At 44.9% G+C, this 20,664-nt stretch overlaps 1 protein-coding gene across 1 annotated transcript in view; it reads right to left on the reverse strand.

The window, feature by feature from the left end:
• Window positions 1–20,664, reverse strand: part of ptprn2 (protein tyrosine phosphatase receptor type N2) — a 105,280-nt gene that overhangs the window by 62,931 nt on the left and 21,685 nt on the right. Inside the window, exons 4-10 of the mRNA XM_079292535.1 lie at window positions 18,805–19,040; window positions 16,806–17,259; window positions 16,397–16,693; window positions 16,105–16,145; window positions 14,465–14,883; window positions 12,073–12,159; window positions 6,702–6,781 (exon numbers count right to left, since the gene is read on the reverse strand). Of these exons, the coding sequence (XP_079148661.1) occupies window positions 6,702–6,781; window positions 12,073–12,159; window positions 14,465–14,883; window positions 16,105–16,145; window positions 16,397–16,693; window positions 16,806–17,259; window positions 18,805–19,040 (1,614 nt within the window). The remainder of the gene's footprint in view (window positions 1–6,701; window positions 6,782–12,072; window positions 12,160–14,464; window positions 14,884–16,104; window positions 16,146–16,396; window positions 16,694–16,805; window positions 17,260–18,804; window positions 19,041–20,664) is intronic.

A 20,664-nucleotide genomic window follows, 5' to 3' on the forward strand; every position in this document is an offset into this window, starting at 1 on the left:
TCATAAACTATAGGTTTCAACAAAGAAGGTTTCAACAAAGAAGGTTTGACTTGATGGCGGCTACAAATGTCCAGCTCATGGTGGCGCTGGAGGGAAAAGTCAGGGGATCACGTCATTAGGATTCATCCTCTGGGGCTCGTGAATGTCTCGTCCAATGCAACAAGAAATAAAAAAGGAGATAGCTTTACCACAGTAAAGACGGTATGGAACATTTATACAGAGTATTATATTACGGTGTACATCTTCAAATCAAATAAAACACGAGATTGTTGCATTTTTGTCATGAGAAGCTCAGCTTACTGCATAGAAATGGTTCTCATTGAAATCAGCTTTTTCGTCAAGAACAAACAATTACAGATGCAAAGCGTCACTCGTGGGTTTAGACACCAGCATGGGGGGGATTGTTTAGTCATTTTGTGTCTCTTTGTAGTCGTTTCATGTTTTCTTGTGGTCATTCTGTGTCTCTTTGTGGTCGGTATGCGTCTCTTCGAGTGACATTTTGCAGGTGAAGGCCGGGGCGGCTCCTGAGTCTTTGGGCCAATGAGCCTGGACCCAATAGATCAGTAATCCATCAATGGACGTCAGTATAAATATATGCATAACCTTATCAGAAAGTTGGATTCGCTATCAAAACAAATATCAGAGAAAAAGCAATGTGTGGATTTCATATAAAACTGCTCAGTATTGGCAATAGAGAAAGTACTCTAATACCACAGCATGATGCGTTGACACACTTCACATTTAAACTGCTGTATTCACCCTTAATCCATGTCTTTCTCATCTCAATGCTTTCCCCCCCAATGAAACAATGCATATTCAATTTTTGTTTACGAACTCAGGGTCTCCCTGGGTGTCTGAAAAAGGTTGCTCCGTTGTTCCAATTTGCGCTGCGTTTCACCCCCTACTCATTAATCTCCCTCCATTCGCTGATAGCTTCGTTTCGTCCACTAGAAATCGCTTTCAATTATTCATGCCTATTTTCCACAAATACCTTGGAGATGGAATTAGCAAACAAACAATGCCAGGCGACACTAATCCTCATCTAGAGCAAAGATCCTTTAATGCACTAGAGATCTGGCCGGCTGTTGACAGGCACCTGTTACTGTCTTTAGCTGCTTTTGCAACAGCATTGTTGACACAGTAGATGTGTTTACGGGCAGTGCAGCCCTGACCCTACAGGACACTGATGCACAGGGATAATACTGAAGGAGTGTAAGACACAGCTCAATTCATGGGTTGGGACATTCCTGCCTCCTCAACACAATAGCAAACGTTTCCACGCGACACCTTTTTCACTGAGACGAGCACAAAGAGTCAGTGGCCGATGAACACTCCGGGCCAGGGACAAGGATGAAGACTAAATGTTCTAGGCTGATTTCCAGATGCCAGAATGCCCTGTTAGAGCAGATTTTGTTTTTTTAGTAGCTGTCTTTTAAGATATGTTCTCTTCCTGGAGGCACTAGAAGAGAAGTAAATACAAAACAAAAAAGAGGATGAAGCATTGTGACCTTGGAATTAAAAAGACATCTGACGCCCTGGTAGAGATCGAAAAAGTTTCCGCAAAAACAAAGCAGCAAAATTCAGCGGTTTACTGTGACTCATACAGCTCTGGTTATCATCCTGCAGCAAGCAAACACACATGCATGCACACACACACACACACACACACACACACACACACACACACACACACACACACACACACAAACGCATGCACGCGTGGAGTAAACAAACTGCGGTATACCGATTGCAACAGACAGCAGAAGTTTCTGAGATCAACAATGCATAAATGTTAAGGAAGACAGAAAAGTTAGATGTGTCATATCGAATCAGCATCATTGTGCGTTCATGTTTGTGACTATATATATATAATATATATATATATTTGTGCGTGTGTGTGTGTGCCCGTGCCCTCTAGCAGACAGGAAGATGATGCAAGGGAGCCTGGCAGGGTACTACTGAGACTGAAAGAAGATAGTGAGACTGACGGTTTAGACGACTGAGAGCCGGGCTTGTAGCTGGATGACACACACTCACTTTCACACACACACACACACACACACACACACATGCACAGAGCCAGGGGCGATGGAGGAGAAGAGACTGAGGAAGACTTTGATCACCGAACTGAGCACATTCAAGCACTCAACCAGAGAGGGCAGTCAGTGATATGGAGAGAGGAGAGTGCCCAGGGAGAAGAAGGGGGGGAGGAGGGAGGAAGGGGGAGGGAGAGGAATGTGGTTGTTTTCTGACCTCTGCGCTCACTGATACAGATGTTAAAGCATGAGCACACAGACAATCAGGCATCCGACACAGACACCACCGAGCTCTGTTGCATTAAAAGTTTTTCTTGACATGTTTCTTGATCGCGTAGACGCGCGCTGACAAAACTAATTCCATCTCAGCCCGTGTGAACGCTGTGTCTCGACGTGAGCATATTGAAATCGTTGGCAACATTTATTTATTTACACTTTATTTTTCTTCAGCCTCCTGCTGAATTCCAAATGGCAAATATTACAACGTGAAGTAGAAACCAGACATATAGGAATATGTCGCATATAGGAACCCCCCCCCCCCCACGGCTTGTATTAACTTTACAAACAGTGTATGTCCGAAAACAGGCAGCCAGAGCGCTACAGATCCGTCCTCCACGCGCGAGATGCAGGTGGATAAACCATTGTGCTGTTTGCGAAGAGAGCAGGTAATTATCGTTGGCATTTTGACAAGTGTTTGCCAGAGTGAAGGTCAACTCTGTCTGCGTGGGAGATCTATGCTAATCTGCTCAGCTGGAAAAGACTTCCACTCACCACTCAAATTGTAGCTATAGCACCATTATGCAGTCACGGCTACCGTGTTTTCACTTTAGAGTTGTCTGGAAAGGGTGCGTGTGCTTGTGTGTGTGTGTGTGCTGTGTGTGTGTGTGTGTGTGTGTGTGTGAGACAGAAGCAGAGGCAGAAACACGGGAGCAGACATTGTCTACGTCCATGTCTGTGCGTGTCTCTGCGTGTCTCCCTCGGGTGACAGCCGTGTGTCAGGGTCTCTGCTCTCTGCTCCAGATGGCCCAGCCAGTTGCTCCCAGGGTCCCCAGGCTCCCAGCCCTCATTGACCAGGGCCGGGGTTCTCACGGCCTGGGGGCCCGCGGACTCATTGCTGTGGCCTGGCCTCTGGGGCCTTTGGGGCCTCAGAGGGGCTCCGGGGTCGCCCAGCCGTGACAGCCAAGACAATAGGAGTGTCCTCACCCAGCTCCCACCCACCACCTACCAGCCTCTCTTAAACATGTACACTCACTCATCGCGCCGTTTGTCCCGGGCCGTTCTTGACCACATGTCCACGGTCCCCCAGGCGTCAATTTTAAATATCACACACTTAAAGAACCTGGTGATCAATTAAAAACAAGTACCATAGAAGTAGAAGAACGCAAATCTGGATGATGATCGATCAACACGCATCCATATCGTCAATTAAAAGAATAATGACGGGACATAATTATAGACACTCGATGAAGCAAAAGCACCCTTCCTACACAAACCCGCCCACTCACTGTGAAGTGTACAAACATGTGGAAACAGGGTGTAGATCAAATCCATCATCAGCTACAAAATGTTGCTTTGCAGAGAGCAAAAGCAACTCTGGCAGATCCAATTTACCCCGCCTGAATTTGATTTACATGTTGAGAAATCACATTGAGATTGAGAGGCAGCAAGATGGCAAAAAAAAAAAAAAAAAAAGTTGAGTTCTAAACAACACATTTCAACATTGGTCTTAACAGCTTGGCTGCCACTTCATCAAATATTGAATAAATTAGTTCTTGGCACAGTATGAACACAGCTGCAAAAAAAATAAATAATAATCACACACACACACACATGCACACGGGCACACGGGCACACAGACACACACAGAATGCCTTGTAGTTTTGATAAAGCAGCAGCTTTCTCTTTTGTTTTGCAGCCGAGCAGGGATTAGGCAGTGCGAGTCTTTGTCCTGCAGTTTTCCAGTTGAGCAGAACACAAGAGCCTCTACCTCCACTCATACAGTCAGACCTCCCAGCAGGCCTTTCACCACTCAGCCGCTAAGAACCTGCTGCCCCAAAAGATGCTTTTCAATGAGTTATCAAATCTCCTCTATACTGTCCATGCCTTTCAACCGAGTCTCTTTGTCTGTTCTTTTCAATGGAGCATTGAACGCATCAAATAGAACTGATGGGCAGATAGATGGACAGCAGAATATAGCAGAGCCGCTGCAGAGTACAGTCAAGGTTGTTGCATCTCAATGTACATGTAGAGTATGTATGTACAAGTATATAATATAACAACTTGTGAAAGTCACTGACTATATGTTGACATGTCGCAGAGCAAACGTATATCCTTTCAAGTAGATAACACGTCATTTTCAAAGATATCTCGTAGTACTGCTGTGCAGATGATGTTTAACTTATTTAAGCAAAAAAACTCTCTGCACTCTCGGTGTGTTTGTGGACCGGGCTGCGAGTCCCATTGTTGGTATAAGTACGAAACACAGGCATCGTACCTTCAGAGGGCGACGTCACTTTCGCAACATTTGGGCGTGTCGTCGTTCTAATTTGGTATTTTTACTTTTTTACGACAAAATGTGACTTTCTTGACGAGCAAAATGATCTTTCGAATTGACAAACATCAAATGTGTAGTTCAAGGCACAATTTAAACCGGATTAAAAGATAACTCGCTTATACTTAATGGTCATTAATCCGATATACAGAAGAATGCGTCCACATTTTTTGGGGGGTTTCTAGCTTCATGGCTGCTACGAAGCCCGCTGTGCAGGCTGTCAGCAGCAGTGTGAGCAGAGTACAGCAGGGGCTTTGATGAGTTCATTAAGAGGCCACGTCATTTATGCACGGTCACACGTAAGGCAATGGTCAGCTCAGATTACCCAGGTGGCCGCTGCATGTGGGCGTCAGTTTGATTTCCAGATTCCACTTAAACCATGCCGTTGCTGCACAACCTGTAACCGCTGGGAAATCACTTTGCCGCTGCCATATTGAATTGAATCCAATGTCAGGCGTGCATATTTGGAGTTGGAATACAGCTATAGCTATAAAAGAGATGCTCTGCATTCGCTTCACATTGTTTTAAATGTCGGGAGGAGAGTGGGAAGTCCACTCGGCGTCACACTGTGGTGGAAGTAGAGGGGGGTAACGAGGTAGGAGGGGGGGGGGGGGGAGATAAAGCTGGATTTGATCTAAGGTCAGTGGGGGCTCACATGCAGCTCCGGAGACAGAGGATTTAACCACTCTGCTATCTACAAGCACCATTTTTACATTTTTTAATACATTTCAGAGGTGAAATCCACGGTCAGTCAGGATTTAAAGACAACAACGACGCACCTGAAGTAGTTTGACAAGATCCTTCCGTCGCCTTTTACAAATCACTATTCAGGTGGGCTGTATTCATAATTCATCAGCACCGGTCAGGCTGCTGATCATGTTGACTTAACATTTGGTCTGACATTTCAGCCCTGCTCATGCCTGTCATTAGCTCTCGCCACACGCCACCTCATCAAAGTCAGTCACACAAGACGGGAGGTCAAAAAAAAAAAGAAAAAAGATGAAGAAGAAGTAGAAAACGGATAGAATAGAAAGAGAAAACAGACGGATGATACAGTATGATTATTACACCTCATGCAGGAGAGGTAAATCTGCCACAGCTGCAATATTTGCTCATTTTGTTCAACAAACGTTGCAGAAGTGGAATGACGGCAATGGATAAATACAGATACACACTGTAATCCAACAAACACACACGTGTACAAAAACCCACACTCGAAATCACTGAACCGAAGCTCAACCCCCGGCCCAACCTTTCTCGCGGTAAATCTGTATCATCAGCCATCATCCAGCACATCGCTGATAGGAAACGAGTCGGTGCCAGAAAATGTCGCCGCGTAGAAAAACTGGAGCAGCGACACATTTCAGCCAATAACAACACCACCATGTTGATTCCGGCGGGGTGATAGTGGATGATATTGACTGTCGGGAGTATTGCCGTGCTTCTCAAAGTCATTTCCGACAAAAGCAAGAGGACATCGACACGCATCACACACACGCACACACACACACACCAACTCATACGCCGGGCAGATCGGAGGGCAGAGAATAAACAGGGGAGTGGAGGCATACTGACAACCCTCTTTTCTGTGGGTGACAGCTTTCTATCAGTCGACATCAAACAAGTCCACACACGCAGCTACACACTCACACATAGAAGTGCACACTCTAACTGATTGGCTGGTGAAAACCTGTTTCAACCTGTCAGCCTGTTGGACATAAGAGAAGACCAAATAAACTGTCCTGTACACTGTATATGTGTGCGGGGTGTGTGTGTGCGTGTGTGTGTGTGTGGACAGACTCATCATCTCAGTAATTGATGGTCATCTGTCATTGCACACAGTTGATAATCTTCTTTGGGACGGGGGGGGGGGGGTTTGTCGGAACAAGATGAACACCAGCCTATCTACTGTATCTGGAGAGACTCATCTGTGTTCTCATTTAAGCACAGACGGGGACAGAGTGGTCTGGCTCGTGAAAATGAGAGTCGTCAAGAGCAATCGTCGTGTGATAGGTGATGGAAGAAAAAAAAAATATATATATATATATATATATATATATATATATATATATTTATATATATATATATATACAGTATATATTGAATGCTCTTACCGGCAACTTGAACCAGCTCTGCAGTGCTCACGTTCATGGGGTTGGGGCCAATTCTGAAAGTCAATGCTGGACCCAAGACACTGCAGAAAAACAGCAAAGAAATTGCAAAATCAGCAGTTGTATCTCGAGGAATTGTTTGACATTTCGCCGTGACGACATTGACTGTTAGTTGATGCTCTGAGTGCTGCGAAAACACGGTTGAGCTACACGCAAAACTGTGCCTGAAGACATCTCGAGTAGATGGAGGATGAAGCTGCTGGAGGCCGTGAAGACAATGTTTGAGGTTGCAAGACAACCAGCGGAGACTTCAAGACGTTTTTGCTCCAGGTCGAGAAACAGTCCGGTGCATATCCCCCAGTGCAACAGCCTTTGTTGACGTCAAATGTTTTTGAGCAGATTGAATGTGTTAATTAGTGAGCTTTAGAGGTGCTAGTAGGTGTGTTTAGCTGTTTCCAGTCTCTAGGCTAAGCTAAGCTAACTGGCTGCTGGTGGTAGCATCAGATATAGACTCTCCGAGACAATAAAAAAAGTCGTATGAATTATTATGTTGAACTCTTCACTCAATGCAGAATTTGCCAGGATGCACAAAGGGTGTGACTGATGAGAAGAGAAGCTGTAAAGTACCAGGCGCCATATTTCAGAGAAAGACGTCAACATTATATTGAATTCTCTTTTCCTCTTTAGTTTGAATTTGGCCAAAGACCAACGTGCAGTCATCATGTGTTCTTTTCTCCGACAGTAATCTGCCGGTACTCCCTGTTCCTGTACTCCCCTCTCTGTCTGGTCAGGAGTCAGCTACAGACTTCTCTCCCAGGGGCAGAATAAACGTTTGAGGTGCCTGAGGTTGGCCATGAAATAAAATCTAACAACCCCACCAGACGGTGCGAGAACTCCAGTGGTCAGTAAATACTGCGTATTCTGAAGCAATGTGTAGAGACAAAATCATACCCATGTCCACTGTAACCTCTTTAACTCCCAAATGATGGCATCGTATGATGTATTTTGAAAAGAATAAATAAGCAGCGACTTCAGGGGGCTTCAGAGGGAGGGATGTCTTTCAAAACAGGTTTAAACGAGCCTACAATAAGCACGCCATCCCCCACGAATGATGAAGACCCTGCCTGAGCCAATCAGTAACTAGAACGGCGTATTGTTCTGAGCTGTAATTGTAGTTCCCCAATGGGCCAATCAGGATAATTCTGAATGCTGCGAGTGCAGCAGTGAGCTGTGATTTTCAACGAGTTTTATCAAAATCAAAATGAAATCAGCGATGTCTGAGACGATGAACACATGGCACGAGTGAGCAAATGATCAATGCAGGAGTCAGATGCGTCACTCTCCTAACAGGCCATTTAGTGAGAATGGTAAAATGCCAGAACTGAGATCGACGCTGTGAAGATCTGTGAAGTACTTTGAGTCTTTTATTCAGTCCCAAATGTCTCCCACTGAGGTGGGTACACGTTCAAGTCTTTTGCAAATCAACTTCTTTCAACAATTTTGTAAAAGAAAGTTATATTTTTACTTGATTCTAGCGCATCTATACATTGATTTTCTGTCTAAATAATGACTCATTTGTGGAAAGTGATTTAAACAAATTGATTTCCGTTTAAAACAGGTTGGCGTGAACCTTTCAAGAGCCGTTTGGACCTTGATAAAATACTTAACTTCATAAAAGGCCCCATACCAGTTAGCGTGCATGTTTTAGCCCATTTACTGCAAATACAATATATATCCCATCATAGCTCATTTTATAAACCTTGCTGCTGTGTTTAGATATGTTCAATAAAGATAGCCAGTGACTGCCATTCATTTGAACTCTTGTAACCTGCTTAACGTGTATAATCCATCACGGTGAAAAGCAAGTTTGCATTGATTTTCAGTTTAGGTGGATTTGAAAACACTTTTTAATTTATGGAAACCAATGGAAATCAATGGCTACGTGGACCAGTGGATACAAGAAAATATATCTCTACAGCAGGCATTTTGTTAAATCTTTAGAAAAAAACGTAGATTACACATAATATGTTGTTATACCTGCATATTTTGTTCAGTATTCACTCTCTTTCTGCTCTGATTTTGGTCTCCACCAGCCCCTGGGGGAGACGTATGTCTGCTAAATGCTCCACGATGTTCACCAGCGTGCAAACTGTGTCTGTCTGCTGTTCGGTGCTGAGCAGGTAGTGTAAGATAGATTTTTAGAGCTTTCTTTTTTTTATTTAAAAGCAGCTGCCTGCTGCACTTGGAAATGACATTGATAAGACTAGCGAGCCAAAACGGTAAAGTCGAGAGCTGAAAAAACAAAACAAAAGAATGAGCTGAAATATGTGGAAGTGGTACGTAAAGCTGAGGGTACTGCAGATTTGGGTAATAATTCTCACTGGGTTCGCCAATACAAGCGATCAGTCATTTTATATATATATACTGTATATATATATATATATATATATATATGGATACTTAGTCCTTTATTATTTCTATAATAAACACACAAGGCGAGTTGAGTCGTCCACTTGTTCCATCTTCCCATCAGATATAATCACTCGACCATTACAGCACATCATCATGTCTTCACACTTAAGTCATGGAAATTGTGTCTCCATTGTCAGTGTGCTTCTGCAGACTGTACGGCAGAGAGGGAGATTCATCAGACTGCCAGAGTGCTGTGACCCAGACCCACTCACCATCAGTCAGCCCGCTACAGAGGCAGCAACACCCACTCCGCCAGGGGCAAGATGTGAGGCGATACTGCTAGACAGACGGGCCCGACCATGCACGATGCATTTGTGAACATGATCACATACGCACAGCTCTAAAAGAAATGTGTCCTTCTCTAATACCTTCACCTGGGCTCTGTTTGCTCTTCTAAATGTCAATATTTCCGCAATCTTTACCCCTGCCGCCATTCTCCTGGCCGAAGGTATTCTGCCTGAGAGCTCGATGCATCTCAAATTGAACTGACGTGATTTCATTTATTTCTCCAAAGCCACACAAACCATATTTAAAAATGCTAGGGGGGGACACCGCCACAGTCGGGAGGTGAAGTTAAGACGGATACATTTTCTGGAGGACTTCGCATCGTCTCCTGTGTTATTGGATGTGGAAGCTTGGACTTCATATTAGCTCTGCTGCTGGGACACGATGAGTGTATATTGGCAGGGTGTGTGTGTGTGTCGGCACAGACTGTGCGTGAGGATGGACTTGTGAGTGTGTATCCCACTCCCCCTAGTGTTTCTGGTGAGAAAAACACTTACGTCATCTGAAAAAGGCACATATTATCCCCCAGAACATCATCATCCAAAACTGCAATTTCACATCTCTTTTGAAAGGGGAATATTCTGTGCTGATTGCTGTAGTCATCACGTCCTTGTGTTCAGCGTCTGGAAATCTCAACAACATCGAAACCTTCAGCCTGTTCTTCTCTTATTCTCCGTCTGAAATACTTCTCTGCCTGCCTGTTGTCATATCTGAGTATCTCGTCTTCAGTCTTCCTATCAGGGCTCATCAGAGCGAGCGAGGAGAGAGCGCCCCCCCCCCCCCGAAAGCAGGGCGGCGTGCTCTGACCCAGCTCTCGTCCCGACTCATATTCAGGCAGAGGCTTTCAAACACTCACCTGCCGTGGCCACACAGCAAGAGGCACAATGGGCTTGCGTCACGTCCTCCGTCTTGTCTATTTCTACTCCGATGCGCTTTCATTACTTTGTAAAAGGAAAGAGGATGGCGATAAAACGAGGCCAACAGAGAGGACATTTTTGTATTCGTCTTCTGTAGAGAATACTTGTCAATGTAAAAGGTGTAAAACAGTGTTAATTCAGGCATCTGTCTGTGGCTTTTACACTGTGACCATGAATCTATGCAATGGTGGCAAAAAGTGCATTTACTGAAGTACTGTGCTTGAGTATTCACCGTTTATGCGACTTTATACTAAAACCTAAGAGGAAACGATTGCACTTTTAAGTCCACTACATTGATTTGACAGTACAGCTACTCGTCACTTTGAAGATTCAGATTTCATTCAGTTATCTTATCTGGTGATTAGTTTTCATGAGACTGCACAGCCTAAAGCAGGAGAAAGCAAAGAGATCAAAACGAAATGAAACCTAAATTGATTTTTAAAAATTGATGGAATACTAAATATTAAAATAATAAATTAGAAATGAGCAACTAAATGAATAAAAACACAAAACTCTGGCCTGATCCAGCTATCCTGACCCGTCCTGCTTGCCTCTTCGTCCCCAGGTTCAGGCCAGAGATGCCCCTTAGAAGCCTTTATTTGTTTTACTTTCAATCCCCTTCGTGCTGTTAATGCCCAATTTTTTTTGCGTTCCTTTCTTTTGTCACACAACTCCCACATGCACACATGCCCCTACTACTCAAGTACAATAAGAAAATCTAAATGTATCGATTCAATTTCACTCAGGTATCTGCTGTTGATAACTTAAGATCATAGTATATATGAAATGACTGGTGTAATAACAGGATTGGCTCAACCAGTGACATGTGCTGGTGTTCTTGTTCATCGAAACCAAATCCACAGCTTTAATTTGAAGATGGGGATCAGGACGTCTCCTTGGTTGCATTTATTCTGAGGTCACTGTGTATTGAACACGTGATACAGAGAGTACTGTTCGACACTTTTCCCTCGCAGTCGCTATCCGAGCCGGAACACTCTGTGTCTACAGTAACAGCAGAGCCGCAGACTGCAGGTGTTCATATGCTGCGGATGTTACTCAAACACCCAGACTTCACTTCTCCTGCAGGAGCGTCTTGAAAGGCGTGTCAGATCTTAGGCGAACACATCTCCTCTGCCTCCGACATGGTCTGACACCAGATGTACAGCAGAAACATGGTACAAGCACAAACCAACCCGGGTTCAAGGACAGTTTGTCCTGCTGGACTACTTTCTCTCTTTCCAGCTCTCGATCCACTGCTGCTTCCCTTTCTCTCTCTCGTCCTCCCTTTGCCTCTAACTGAGAGTCGTTTGATGGCTTGACTGCTCTCTTTTTGACAAGGCGTGCAGTGACAATGGTGGCGAGGCAGTGTTTTGAATACAATGAAGACATCAGTATGTGTCTGGAGGTAATTACGCCTGATTTCTCTCCCTGCGAGAAGTCAAACACTCTGAAAGGTCAGAAAAACAACTAACACCTACAGTCTCTGGCAGTGTGGCACAGCATTTTTCGCACAAATAGTCCTTGCAGCCTCTGGATAACCTTCACTCTGTTCCCCCGAGCTCAAAGGCACAAAATAAATCAGTTTCAAATGCTTTAAACGTGGCCAATTGTCCTTTATGCAATGTAGGCTTGTAAACTGCAAGGTACATTCTTATTTGTGACAATGTGGGCATGTAGGGGGTGTTTGTGTTTGCACATACGAGAGCTGGGTGAGGTCCGCGGCGTGGAGGTTCAGCATCTCCGTCAGCCGCTCCATCAGGTCCGAGCCCTGGTCACTGGTGAGGGAGCTGGGGGAGAAACACATACAGACAGCCGGGCGTCACGTTTGGAGGTCCACACCCATTCAACACATACACACAGCTACTCAGCTGTTAAAATGCTATTTTTTTTAAGGAGATATGCCACAATTCACACCCGCAACTGGGTCATTGCACACAAGCACAGCCACGGTTGTCTGAATGGATGTAGTGCACACGCGTACACACCAGCAGACGGACACACGGGCGCGCACAAACACAAACAAACACACAAAGAGCCGTGCCAAGGGAAAAGGGATCAGCTGCCTCTTCAGGCTTGGTAAATCACCTGCTTTTTTCCAGCAATGAGACAAACAATAAGGTGCAAATGAAACCTGCATGAGGTGTAATGGCTGTATCATATGGACGCGCCTTTCTCTCCCTTCGCCCTTCTCCTCTCTCATCTTTCTTTTTCTTCGCCCCCCCATTCACTCTCTTTCTCTGGCCGCGCACGTATACGCTCAAGGTAAAACATGATAACACAAAATACACAAACACACGCACGCGCCCTGGCGGTGAGATGAGAATAATAAGGTGCAAATGGAATGGAGGTGAAGTGTAATGGTGGTCTGATAAAGCCATGCCTCATCTCAGCTCAGTCCGTGGCTGCTCTCTCACTCAGAGAGTAAATCGCCAAGGAAATAGACCAAACAAAGGCAATCTGCAGGCCGACGCGCTGGATGGAGGAAATGAGAAGGGCATCCACACACACACACACACGCACACACACACGCACACACAGAAAGCTACTTTATAGCTGACAGCTTAACCTGGAATCACTGGGAGTGCCGAGTGACTGCAAGGTGACATGCACCAAAAAGTCATGGATCATAATGGGACATTGTTGGCAGAGAAATTGAACTGGGAACCAGTTCCACACAGCGTTGGCGATTGAGGGCATCGTCAGCTGCCTTTTTCCAGACACTAAAATATACTATGGAACAATTTTACAATTCAAGGTTCAAATTTAGCTGAGATATTCTTTTGTTTAGCCTGCATCTGACACCACAATACAGCAGCTCTGCCCCCCCCCAACTGAACAGTGTACCGTGCATGAGTGGCTGATTCACTCCACCTTTGAGAGAGTGGGTGGCTCTTTTTTCTCCACTTTTTGAGGGGTTTTGAAAGTTAAAGATTTACCGAAGCAATTCCAGACACGTTTGCATCCCTCTGCGGTAATTCTAGCAACTGGAGAGCTCCAGGAGTGACTTGGCTGTTGATGGCAGTACTTTTCCCCTTGGGTTTCTCCGTCTCTTTCTCTTCTATCCAAACCATTCCACTTCCCCCCCCCTTCCCCCCTCCATTCCCTAAACCCCTCACTACCACCACCACAATGTCAGGAGCTGTCAGATAAGCAAGTTTGCGAAGCCTCTCTGCAGGGTGCGAAGGAGCCGGGGATAACAACCGTGCAATCATGAGGTCTGCAGCAAATGCAGACGCCTCTATAGGCCAACTATAGGTGACCGCTCAGTGGGCTGAGGATAGACGGGGAGGAGGAGGAGAAGATATTTTATTCAGAAGGTGACCTTTTTATTTCCCTTGGCACATACTCACCTGGTATTGTGTGTTTACGTCTTAATCGGCGATTCTATATGTGTGGCAATAACGTGAAAAAGACTGTGCCCGTCGCACCTTCATCGTCTGTTGAACAGGTGAAGGACAACACACTGACTCGATAACACCATGAAGGGATTTGAGAGAGGCACCGGGGGCAAAGACACAGTCGATCGGAACTTATCTTTGCTGAGCCTGAGCTGACTGAGAGGTGAGCGTGAAGGAGGGAGAGAACTTGGCTTCCCTTTCATGACTATCATTAAAGCGGTAATACGGCATAGTACAACCCACACACTGAGGGATTTATCATCCCTGCTGTTGGAATCAGGTGCAGCACAACCAGAAGTATTCTTTTTTTTTTTTTCATAGAGGTGAATATGTGGGTGGTTTCAAACAGGAGCTGTGTCTCTTACAGGCAGTTTTGCGTAGCTGAACAAAGCAGACATATGCTCGGTATTGAGGTATGTGTTGAGTCTGCCTTGAAACAGGTTCTACGGTTATTACCATATAATATTACCACACGAACGTTTCCGGGTGCCCGAAATGTCGGTGTGGCAATATTAAGAGTAAAATTGATCTCCTCGTCTTTCCTTTTAAATAAAAGTGTATAAAGATGAAAAAGAAAAAAAGAACAAGAGAGCAGCTTTTACTCGGTTTGCCAGTAATGCTTTTTGCATGTGACTGTGGTACCTGAATCATTGTAATATCAATATGTAACATTGTATATGTGAATCGTACTCACTCTGAGCCGGTGATAATGTAGCCAAAGTGTCTGTCCTTCCCTCTGCTGGAAAACTCCTTCACCCCCACGTGGACCAGCTGCGTTTTGACTCTCATGTCTTTCTTCTGCGGCTCCTCCGCCTGCTTTTTCCCCGCTGGGTCCTGATTCCCCTGCATCCACCTCTGGATCTCTGAGTCCACGTGAGCGTCAGGCCCATCTGCACCACCGGTTAAACGCAGGGTGGAGCCTTCCTTCGCAGGCAAGGTCTTCGCCTCCCAACGGTGGGGTACGGACACTTGGCCCTGCGTCGTCCGGCTTTGGACATTCTCCAGTCCGGACATTTTCCGAAGGGGAGCTGGTGGCCCAATGTTGACCACTGCAGCGTCACTGAAGGCCTCCAGGTTGAGGTAGTCCAGCAGCTTGGAGAAGAAGGCTGCATGCTGTGTTGAATCAAAGAAGATTTCTCTTTAGAATAAGGAAGGCCATTCTACTTCATTTTCCATTAGGTTTCCTTTTAGAAGAGAGTTTTTAAAGTTCTGAGGACAACTTAATTAATACCTTGAATAGAGCCTTTTATTCTCTTAGATATGGCAATCATTTATACATTTGTGTTCAATTCACTGACATTTCTATGTCTCAGCGCAGGTCCAAGGTCTAATGACATCCTTTTTCCTTACAAATTAGAAAAGGGTGCATTTAGTGCCTTTACTTACTGGACTAAAAATTTAACAAAAGATCCATGGCATCATGCAGAACTACTTTCATGAATATCGCTTTTGAAGTTCCATTAAATGAAAATATTTGAGGTTCGACAACACTTGTAAGAAATTTGAGCAAAGAACTGTGTGTTTAGTAGCTATAATAAAAGTGTTCAATGATTCATATTTAAGAATTCATAATTAGTCATAATCATAAGTGTTTTGGAAATGCATAATTAAGATAAGCATAAAGTGTTTTAGGGTTAGTAGCTAACAGTAGAATTTGAGACATGTAGCTTATGCCAAAAGTTGCAAAGTCTTATCTATTATATGGAATGTTTATCATAGAGGGATTAAACCATAACTGACAGTTATTGAATGTGTTCGTAAACTCAGGGACAGAAAGGCAGACAGGCGAATACGCTCCTGGAAGTTAGCCAATAGGAATTGGGATAAACGGAAGGGGAGGGGTTTCGAACGGATATGAGGGCGGGATCTAGAAAGTGTTTTTCTGCCTCTTTTAGCGTGCGGTTGCCTGGGACGGCTGTGTCCTGGGACCAGAGGTAGTTTTTCCCAAAGTGGGTTAATATTGTAATATTTCATAGGAGTAATGTACCCATTGAATAACTGTAATCGTACTTGCATCAGTGGAATTAAATTCCTTTTAATTGTGAACCGGTTTTGGTAGATTTATTGTTGCAGCGTGTCCACTGTGAACAGCAGCGGGACACGTGCTCTGGCCTCCTCGCTGTGGAACAGACTCAAACTTCCACACACTCAAGGAATTTTAGAAGATCCTGTAGTTGCTTTCAAGTTCTAATAATTCAACAGTAAATGCCAGTCTGCAGAACTTTCAAATCATCCCTATTTGAAGTATTCATAGGTGACGAAAGTGTAAGTCTGGACATGTCTCGCTCCCTGAGAAATCTATTTGTTGGTTGAGCAGAGTCATTTTAAATTCACCTTGTCAACAGGCTCTTTGTCTGCGCCGTCTCTTTGTTGGCCTGGAAACAAACACAATTTACGAGAGCAGATTGTGTGGAAAAAGTTCTCTTTTGTATTTAGCAAAGAAAAAACATTCATGACTCAAAATGAAAGACTCAAAAATACATTTGGCAGCGCTTTCTATGAGGATTATACAAACGAAGCATTGTTAACGTATTTAGAAACTTATTATATATGGCAGAAAATAAAGACACTAGTACTCCAAGTGTTGCCAGCTTTTACTCTCTTTGTCAACAGAAGAAACACTCACCTTGCTGTTTCATTCTCAGTGTGTCTTCCTGGTTTAGATCTTGCCCTTTGTCTGATTTCGGGACCTGGTCTTGATTCTGCTGCACGGCTGCCAGTGGCTCCCTGTTACGCTCCATGCCCCCCTTGGAGTCAGCAGATCCTGGTCCTGGCTGGGTCCCAACCACAGGCCGCTCCTCATCCACCTCCTGCAGAGCCCCTGTGATGACCCCAGCCAGCTGGTCCAGGTCTTTGCCCATCAACGCCTCCATGTTGATTCTGTGCCTTCCCAACTGGTTCGCCATATTCTGGATGAATCGCTCTGGACAGAAAAAAAAGGGAAGAATGAAGAAGTCTAAATGTAAAGCACAAGGCAAACAAACCAAAAAATAGGAATATTGTGGTGCAAATATAAACGCCAGAGTGTAAAATACCGTCCATGACACTATGAGGCTCTTTGGCGGTGAGTCGGTTTGAGCCAGCCTTGAGCAGAAGTCGGTCTAGATTCGGCCCTTGGGTTTTGGAGCCAAAAGCCACGTGAGACTGCGGTTCTGCATGGTCATTCAAAGCTGGACGGATGTAGCTGAGGTAGTGGAGCTTTCCTTTGGGCCATGCAGACTTGACACCCGGGGCGCCCTGTTGAGTGCTCGGTGCCTCGGCGAGAAGCTGCTCCAGATGGCTGCTGAGCAGTTTGTTGCCTCCTGGGTCCCGGTTGGAGTAGGTTGCACTGAGCTTGGGGTGTCTGCCGTCTCCGCTCTGGGTGAAGACTTTTGTGACTGGAGGTTGGCCAGCTCCTTTCTGATGGCTGTAGATAGTCGTCTCCTTCCAGCCCTGCCGGGGTTTCAACCGGCTGGGCTCTAAGTGACCTTCTGACTTGACGTCTTCATTCTACAACACAAAATGCCACTTTAGAGTTCAGAGCATTGTTAATACGTCAAACATCAGTTGGCCATGCTTGTTGTGTGGCTCTGGGGATGACTGATATGCCACTTTGGTCCAGACTAAAATATCTCCACGACTATTGGATGGATTTCCATTAAATGTTGTTCGTACATTCAGAAGATGAATCCTAATGACTTCAGGGACCCCTTGACTTTTGCTCCAGCGCCACCATAGCTTTACATTTGTGGTTCGGACATAAATGTCTCCACAACAACAACACATTCACGAATTGTAATAACTTTTTTTTCGCATGTGTCACAATGTCTATATACCTCAACTAGACAGGACAGGATATGAATAGGGATTCTAGATCAAAGACAACTGCCCTTGGAAATTGCATTATGGAAATCATAGATGAGATAGTGTCACTCAAAGAGTAATTTCATGCATTTCCACAACAAACTTAAAAAGCATATCCCTTCTGTCAGAGAAGTAGCAGCCATCCCTTATCTAAAAGGAAGAAACTATGAGGTATCTGATATCAGATTTAGCCATATGAGTTTATATTTGACACATGATGAATAATGTGTTCACATCACAATGCACTGCTACACAGGTATCTAGAGGCCGTTTCGCAATTTTTGGTAATAACCCTGGCACTAAAATGTGTGATTTTGTTCTGCTCTTTGTGAAAAAGAGAAATCATTCCTTTTGTCTGAATCATAAGGGCCCACGCTTCAATTGAGCACACAATATATCCGATCCACTGAGCAGCATTATCATCCATGTCGCTGCAGCACTAATACTAGCTATCTCCCTCGGTGCCATTTTCTGTCCTTCAAATGTATATCGAGGAAAATGTCATTCTTTCCGAGCCCGGCGTACTGAGAGGCCATAATGGCATTAGCACAGCGAGACGGGGGTGCTCTGCCATTCATGCTAACCATGTTTGCATTTTTCCATCACACTACCCAACAAAGGACCTCGCCTCATCAATAAGGAAGGTCCTGAACTCTTCAACTTTGCATCATGACTGCGCTGACACAGCAGCAGGAAGCGGCTCGGCCGCGAAGGACGAAGAGCACATTTCACACAAAGCCGGGGTTCCGCCCTAAATATGAGGAGTGAATAATGTAAAGAGGTGACGGAAGATCTTTGTGTAAAAAGGTCTCTGCTCAGTGGGAGAGGGAGGAGAAGACAGAAAGCGAGGAACAAAAGCGGTGCGGGGACAAGAGGGCGACCTCGGCAAAAGACATAATGACTCGTTTTCTAAAGGAAGAGGCCCTTCCATAATTTAGTTGAGGAAAACTTTGTTTGTTGACCCCGTCCATAAACATTTCTTGCCTTAACCCTGGACCTAAATGCTATATTTCTAGCCATTACATCACATTAAAACACAGTAAATATTTTAAAGGTTTTTCTGAACTCTATTTAACATGGCACTTCCCCTCTTCTGCTGTTAACCTGCATGATTTTGTGCACTTGTCACACCTGTCCAATCCACTCCAAAGTCAGCAACTGCTACAAGCCCACAGCGTGTGAGACTCTTACCTGAACGTTGGCTCCCAGTCGTTGAATTCCTGGTTTTCCGTCGACCTCAGACTGCGGCAGGAAGCCCAGGCCCGCCAGGTACTGTTGAAGGTTTCTGCTCAGTTTCACATCTCTGGAGCTGCTGTAGGCGGCCAGGGGGCTCGGAGCTGAGGCCTGGTGGCGGAGAGGAACGGTCCTCAGCTTGGAGAGCTCTCTGGAGATGACCTGCTGGGTGATGTCGTCCTGCCATGTCAAACCTGGAAACAAAGACAGATATTCCCCCTGAAATTCCAAATCGAAATAAGCAGCATATGATGCAGAGTTCTCGCTGTTGGAAGATCACATGGAAACAACGGCAGGCTCCAACAAAATGCGATAAACTGAAAAAAGTGACGTTTACCCTAAGACTACGATGTAGACAATATTTCAAAAATACTGAGAGGGAAATTGACTCTAAACAGTCTAAGTAATGGAACAAAAAGACGAGGAAATATTGTTTCTTTGACTCAGTATTCATTTAAATGGTGACTGTACAGTGTTTCAGTTCTCTACGTTGAAGTAATTGTTTATAGTATTATGATCTTTACAAGACAAACAAAACAGCAAGGATGAATCTGAATGGTCGAGCAAAAGAGGTCTACAATGACGACACACTTAAAGTAAGCCGCGACTACACATTCAAACTCATGCACACATGTACGGACACATGTATATACACAGATATGTGCACTCACACACACACACACACACCACAGCCAGTCAACAAGCCCAGGGAGAATGTCACACTGCGGCCTGATGCCCCGCCAACATCTCTGCTAATTGCCAACACATAGTTGGAATGCAGAACTCCTGGGCAGGGGAAAAGCGCACTGGTGCCAGGACCAGATGGAGCTACCCAAGCAAAAAAGATCCCCAAAACATGGCTTCTTTCCCAATGAGCCAAGAGGCACAGCATTCCATCGGCAAAGAGCATAGACATACCACAGACATCACACTTTTGTCTGAGGAGCCAAGATGTCCACTGATGACACTTCATTTCAACGCAGAAGCATTTTTTTTTTAATGAGAAAGAAGTCATTATGTTGCGTGGACTGCTTACATTCCCAGCTGCCCAACTTTTTACCGCACTCATCGAAAGAAACAATGCTGCTCTTAATGATGTGGACTTGTTTAATGGCAATAAATATTCAGCCTGGGTTTTAAAGAATACAAAAAAAATGAAAGCATCAATGGCTGAACGTCTTCATCATCCTGGTTTCTCACCCATAGACTCTGGGTATTCTCATAGATATTCATAAGCACCAGATGAGGATCTGAGCGATGCAGAGCAGCTACAGATGCCTCCAGTCATTCCTGGCAGCGCTGGATGGAGCACAAAGCAGCGTATGTTGCCGCTGTTCTGGAACGCAGCCGAGCCATCCATCCGTACAACAATGACAGTTAACTACCCATGGCTTAACCGATGTGGTGTATACTTGTTGTATATTAGCGCGGTGATGATCATTTATGCTATCATCAGTGGGGATGGGCAAATCAGCTCTGGCTGCAGCCCTAAAGGATCCATATGGTACCTGCGGTTAACTGCAGCCGGTTAAATGGGTTGATGGTGAATGTGCGACGGGCGCCACAACAGGATGAAGCTGGCCTCATTGACTGTGACACCTTTTTGCCTGTTACGGATAGTATTCCGTCTCAGGCAAATGCCTCAGTTAATTAACGCCTTGCCATTAGCGCAACAGCTTTTAAACAAGCGAGATATTTCTGTTGGCCTCCTGTCTCTTTTCTGTGTGACAGAGAGAGAGAGAGAGAGAGAGAGAGAGAGAGAGAGAGAGAGAGAGAGAGAGAGAGAGAGAGAGAGAGAGAGAGAGAGAGAGATAGAGA

This window comes from Melanostigma gelatinosum, assembly GCF_949748355.1.
Source record: "Melanostigma gelatinosum genome assembly, chromosome: 20".
Classification (NCBI taxonomy): Eukaryota; Metazoa; Chordata; class Actinopteri; order Perciformes; family Zoarcidae; genus Melanostigma; species Melanostigma gelatinosum.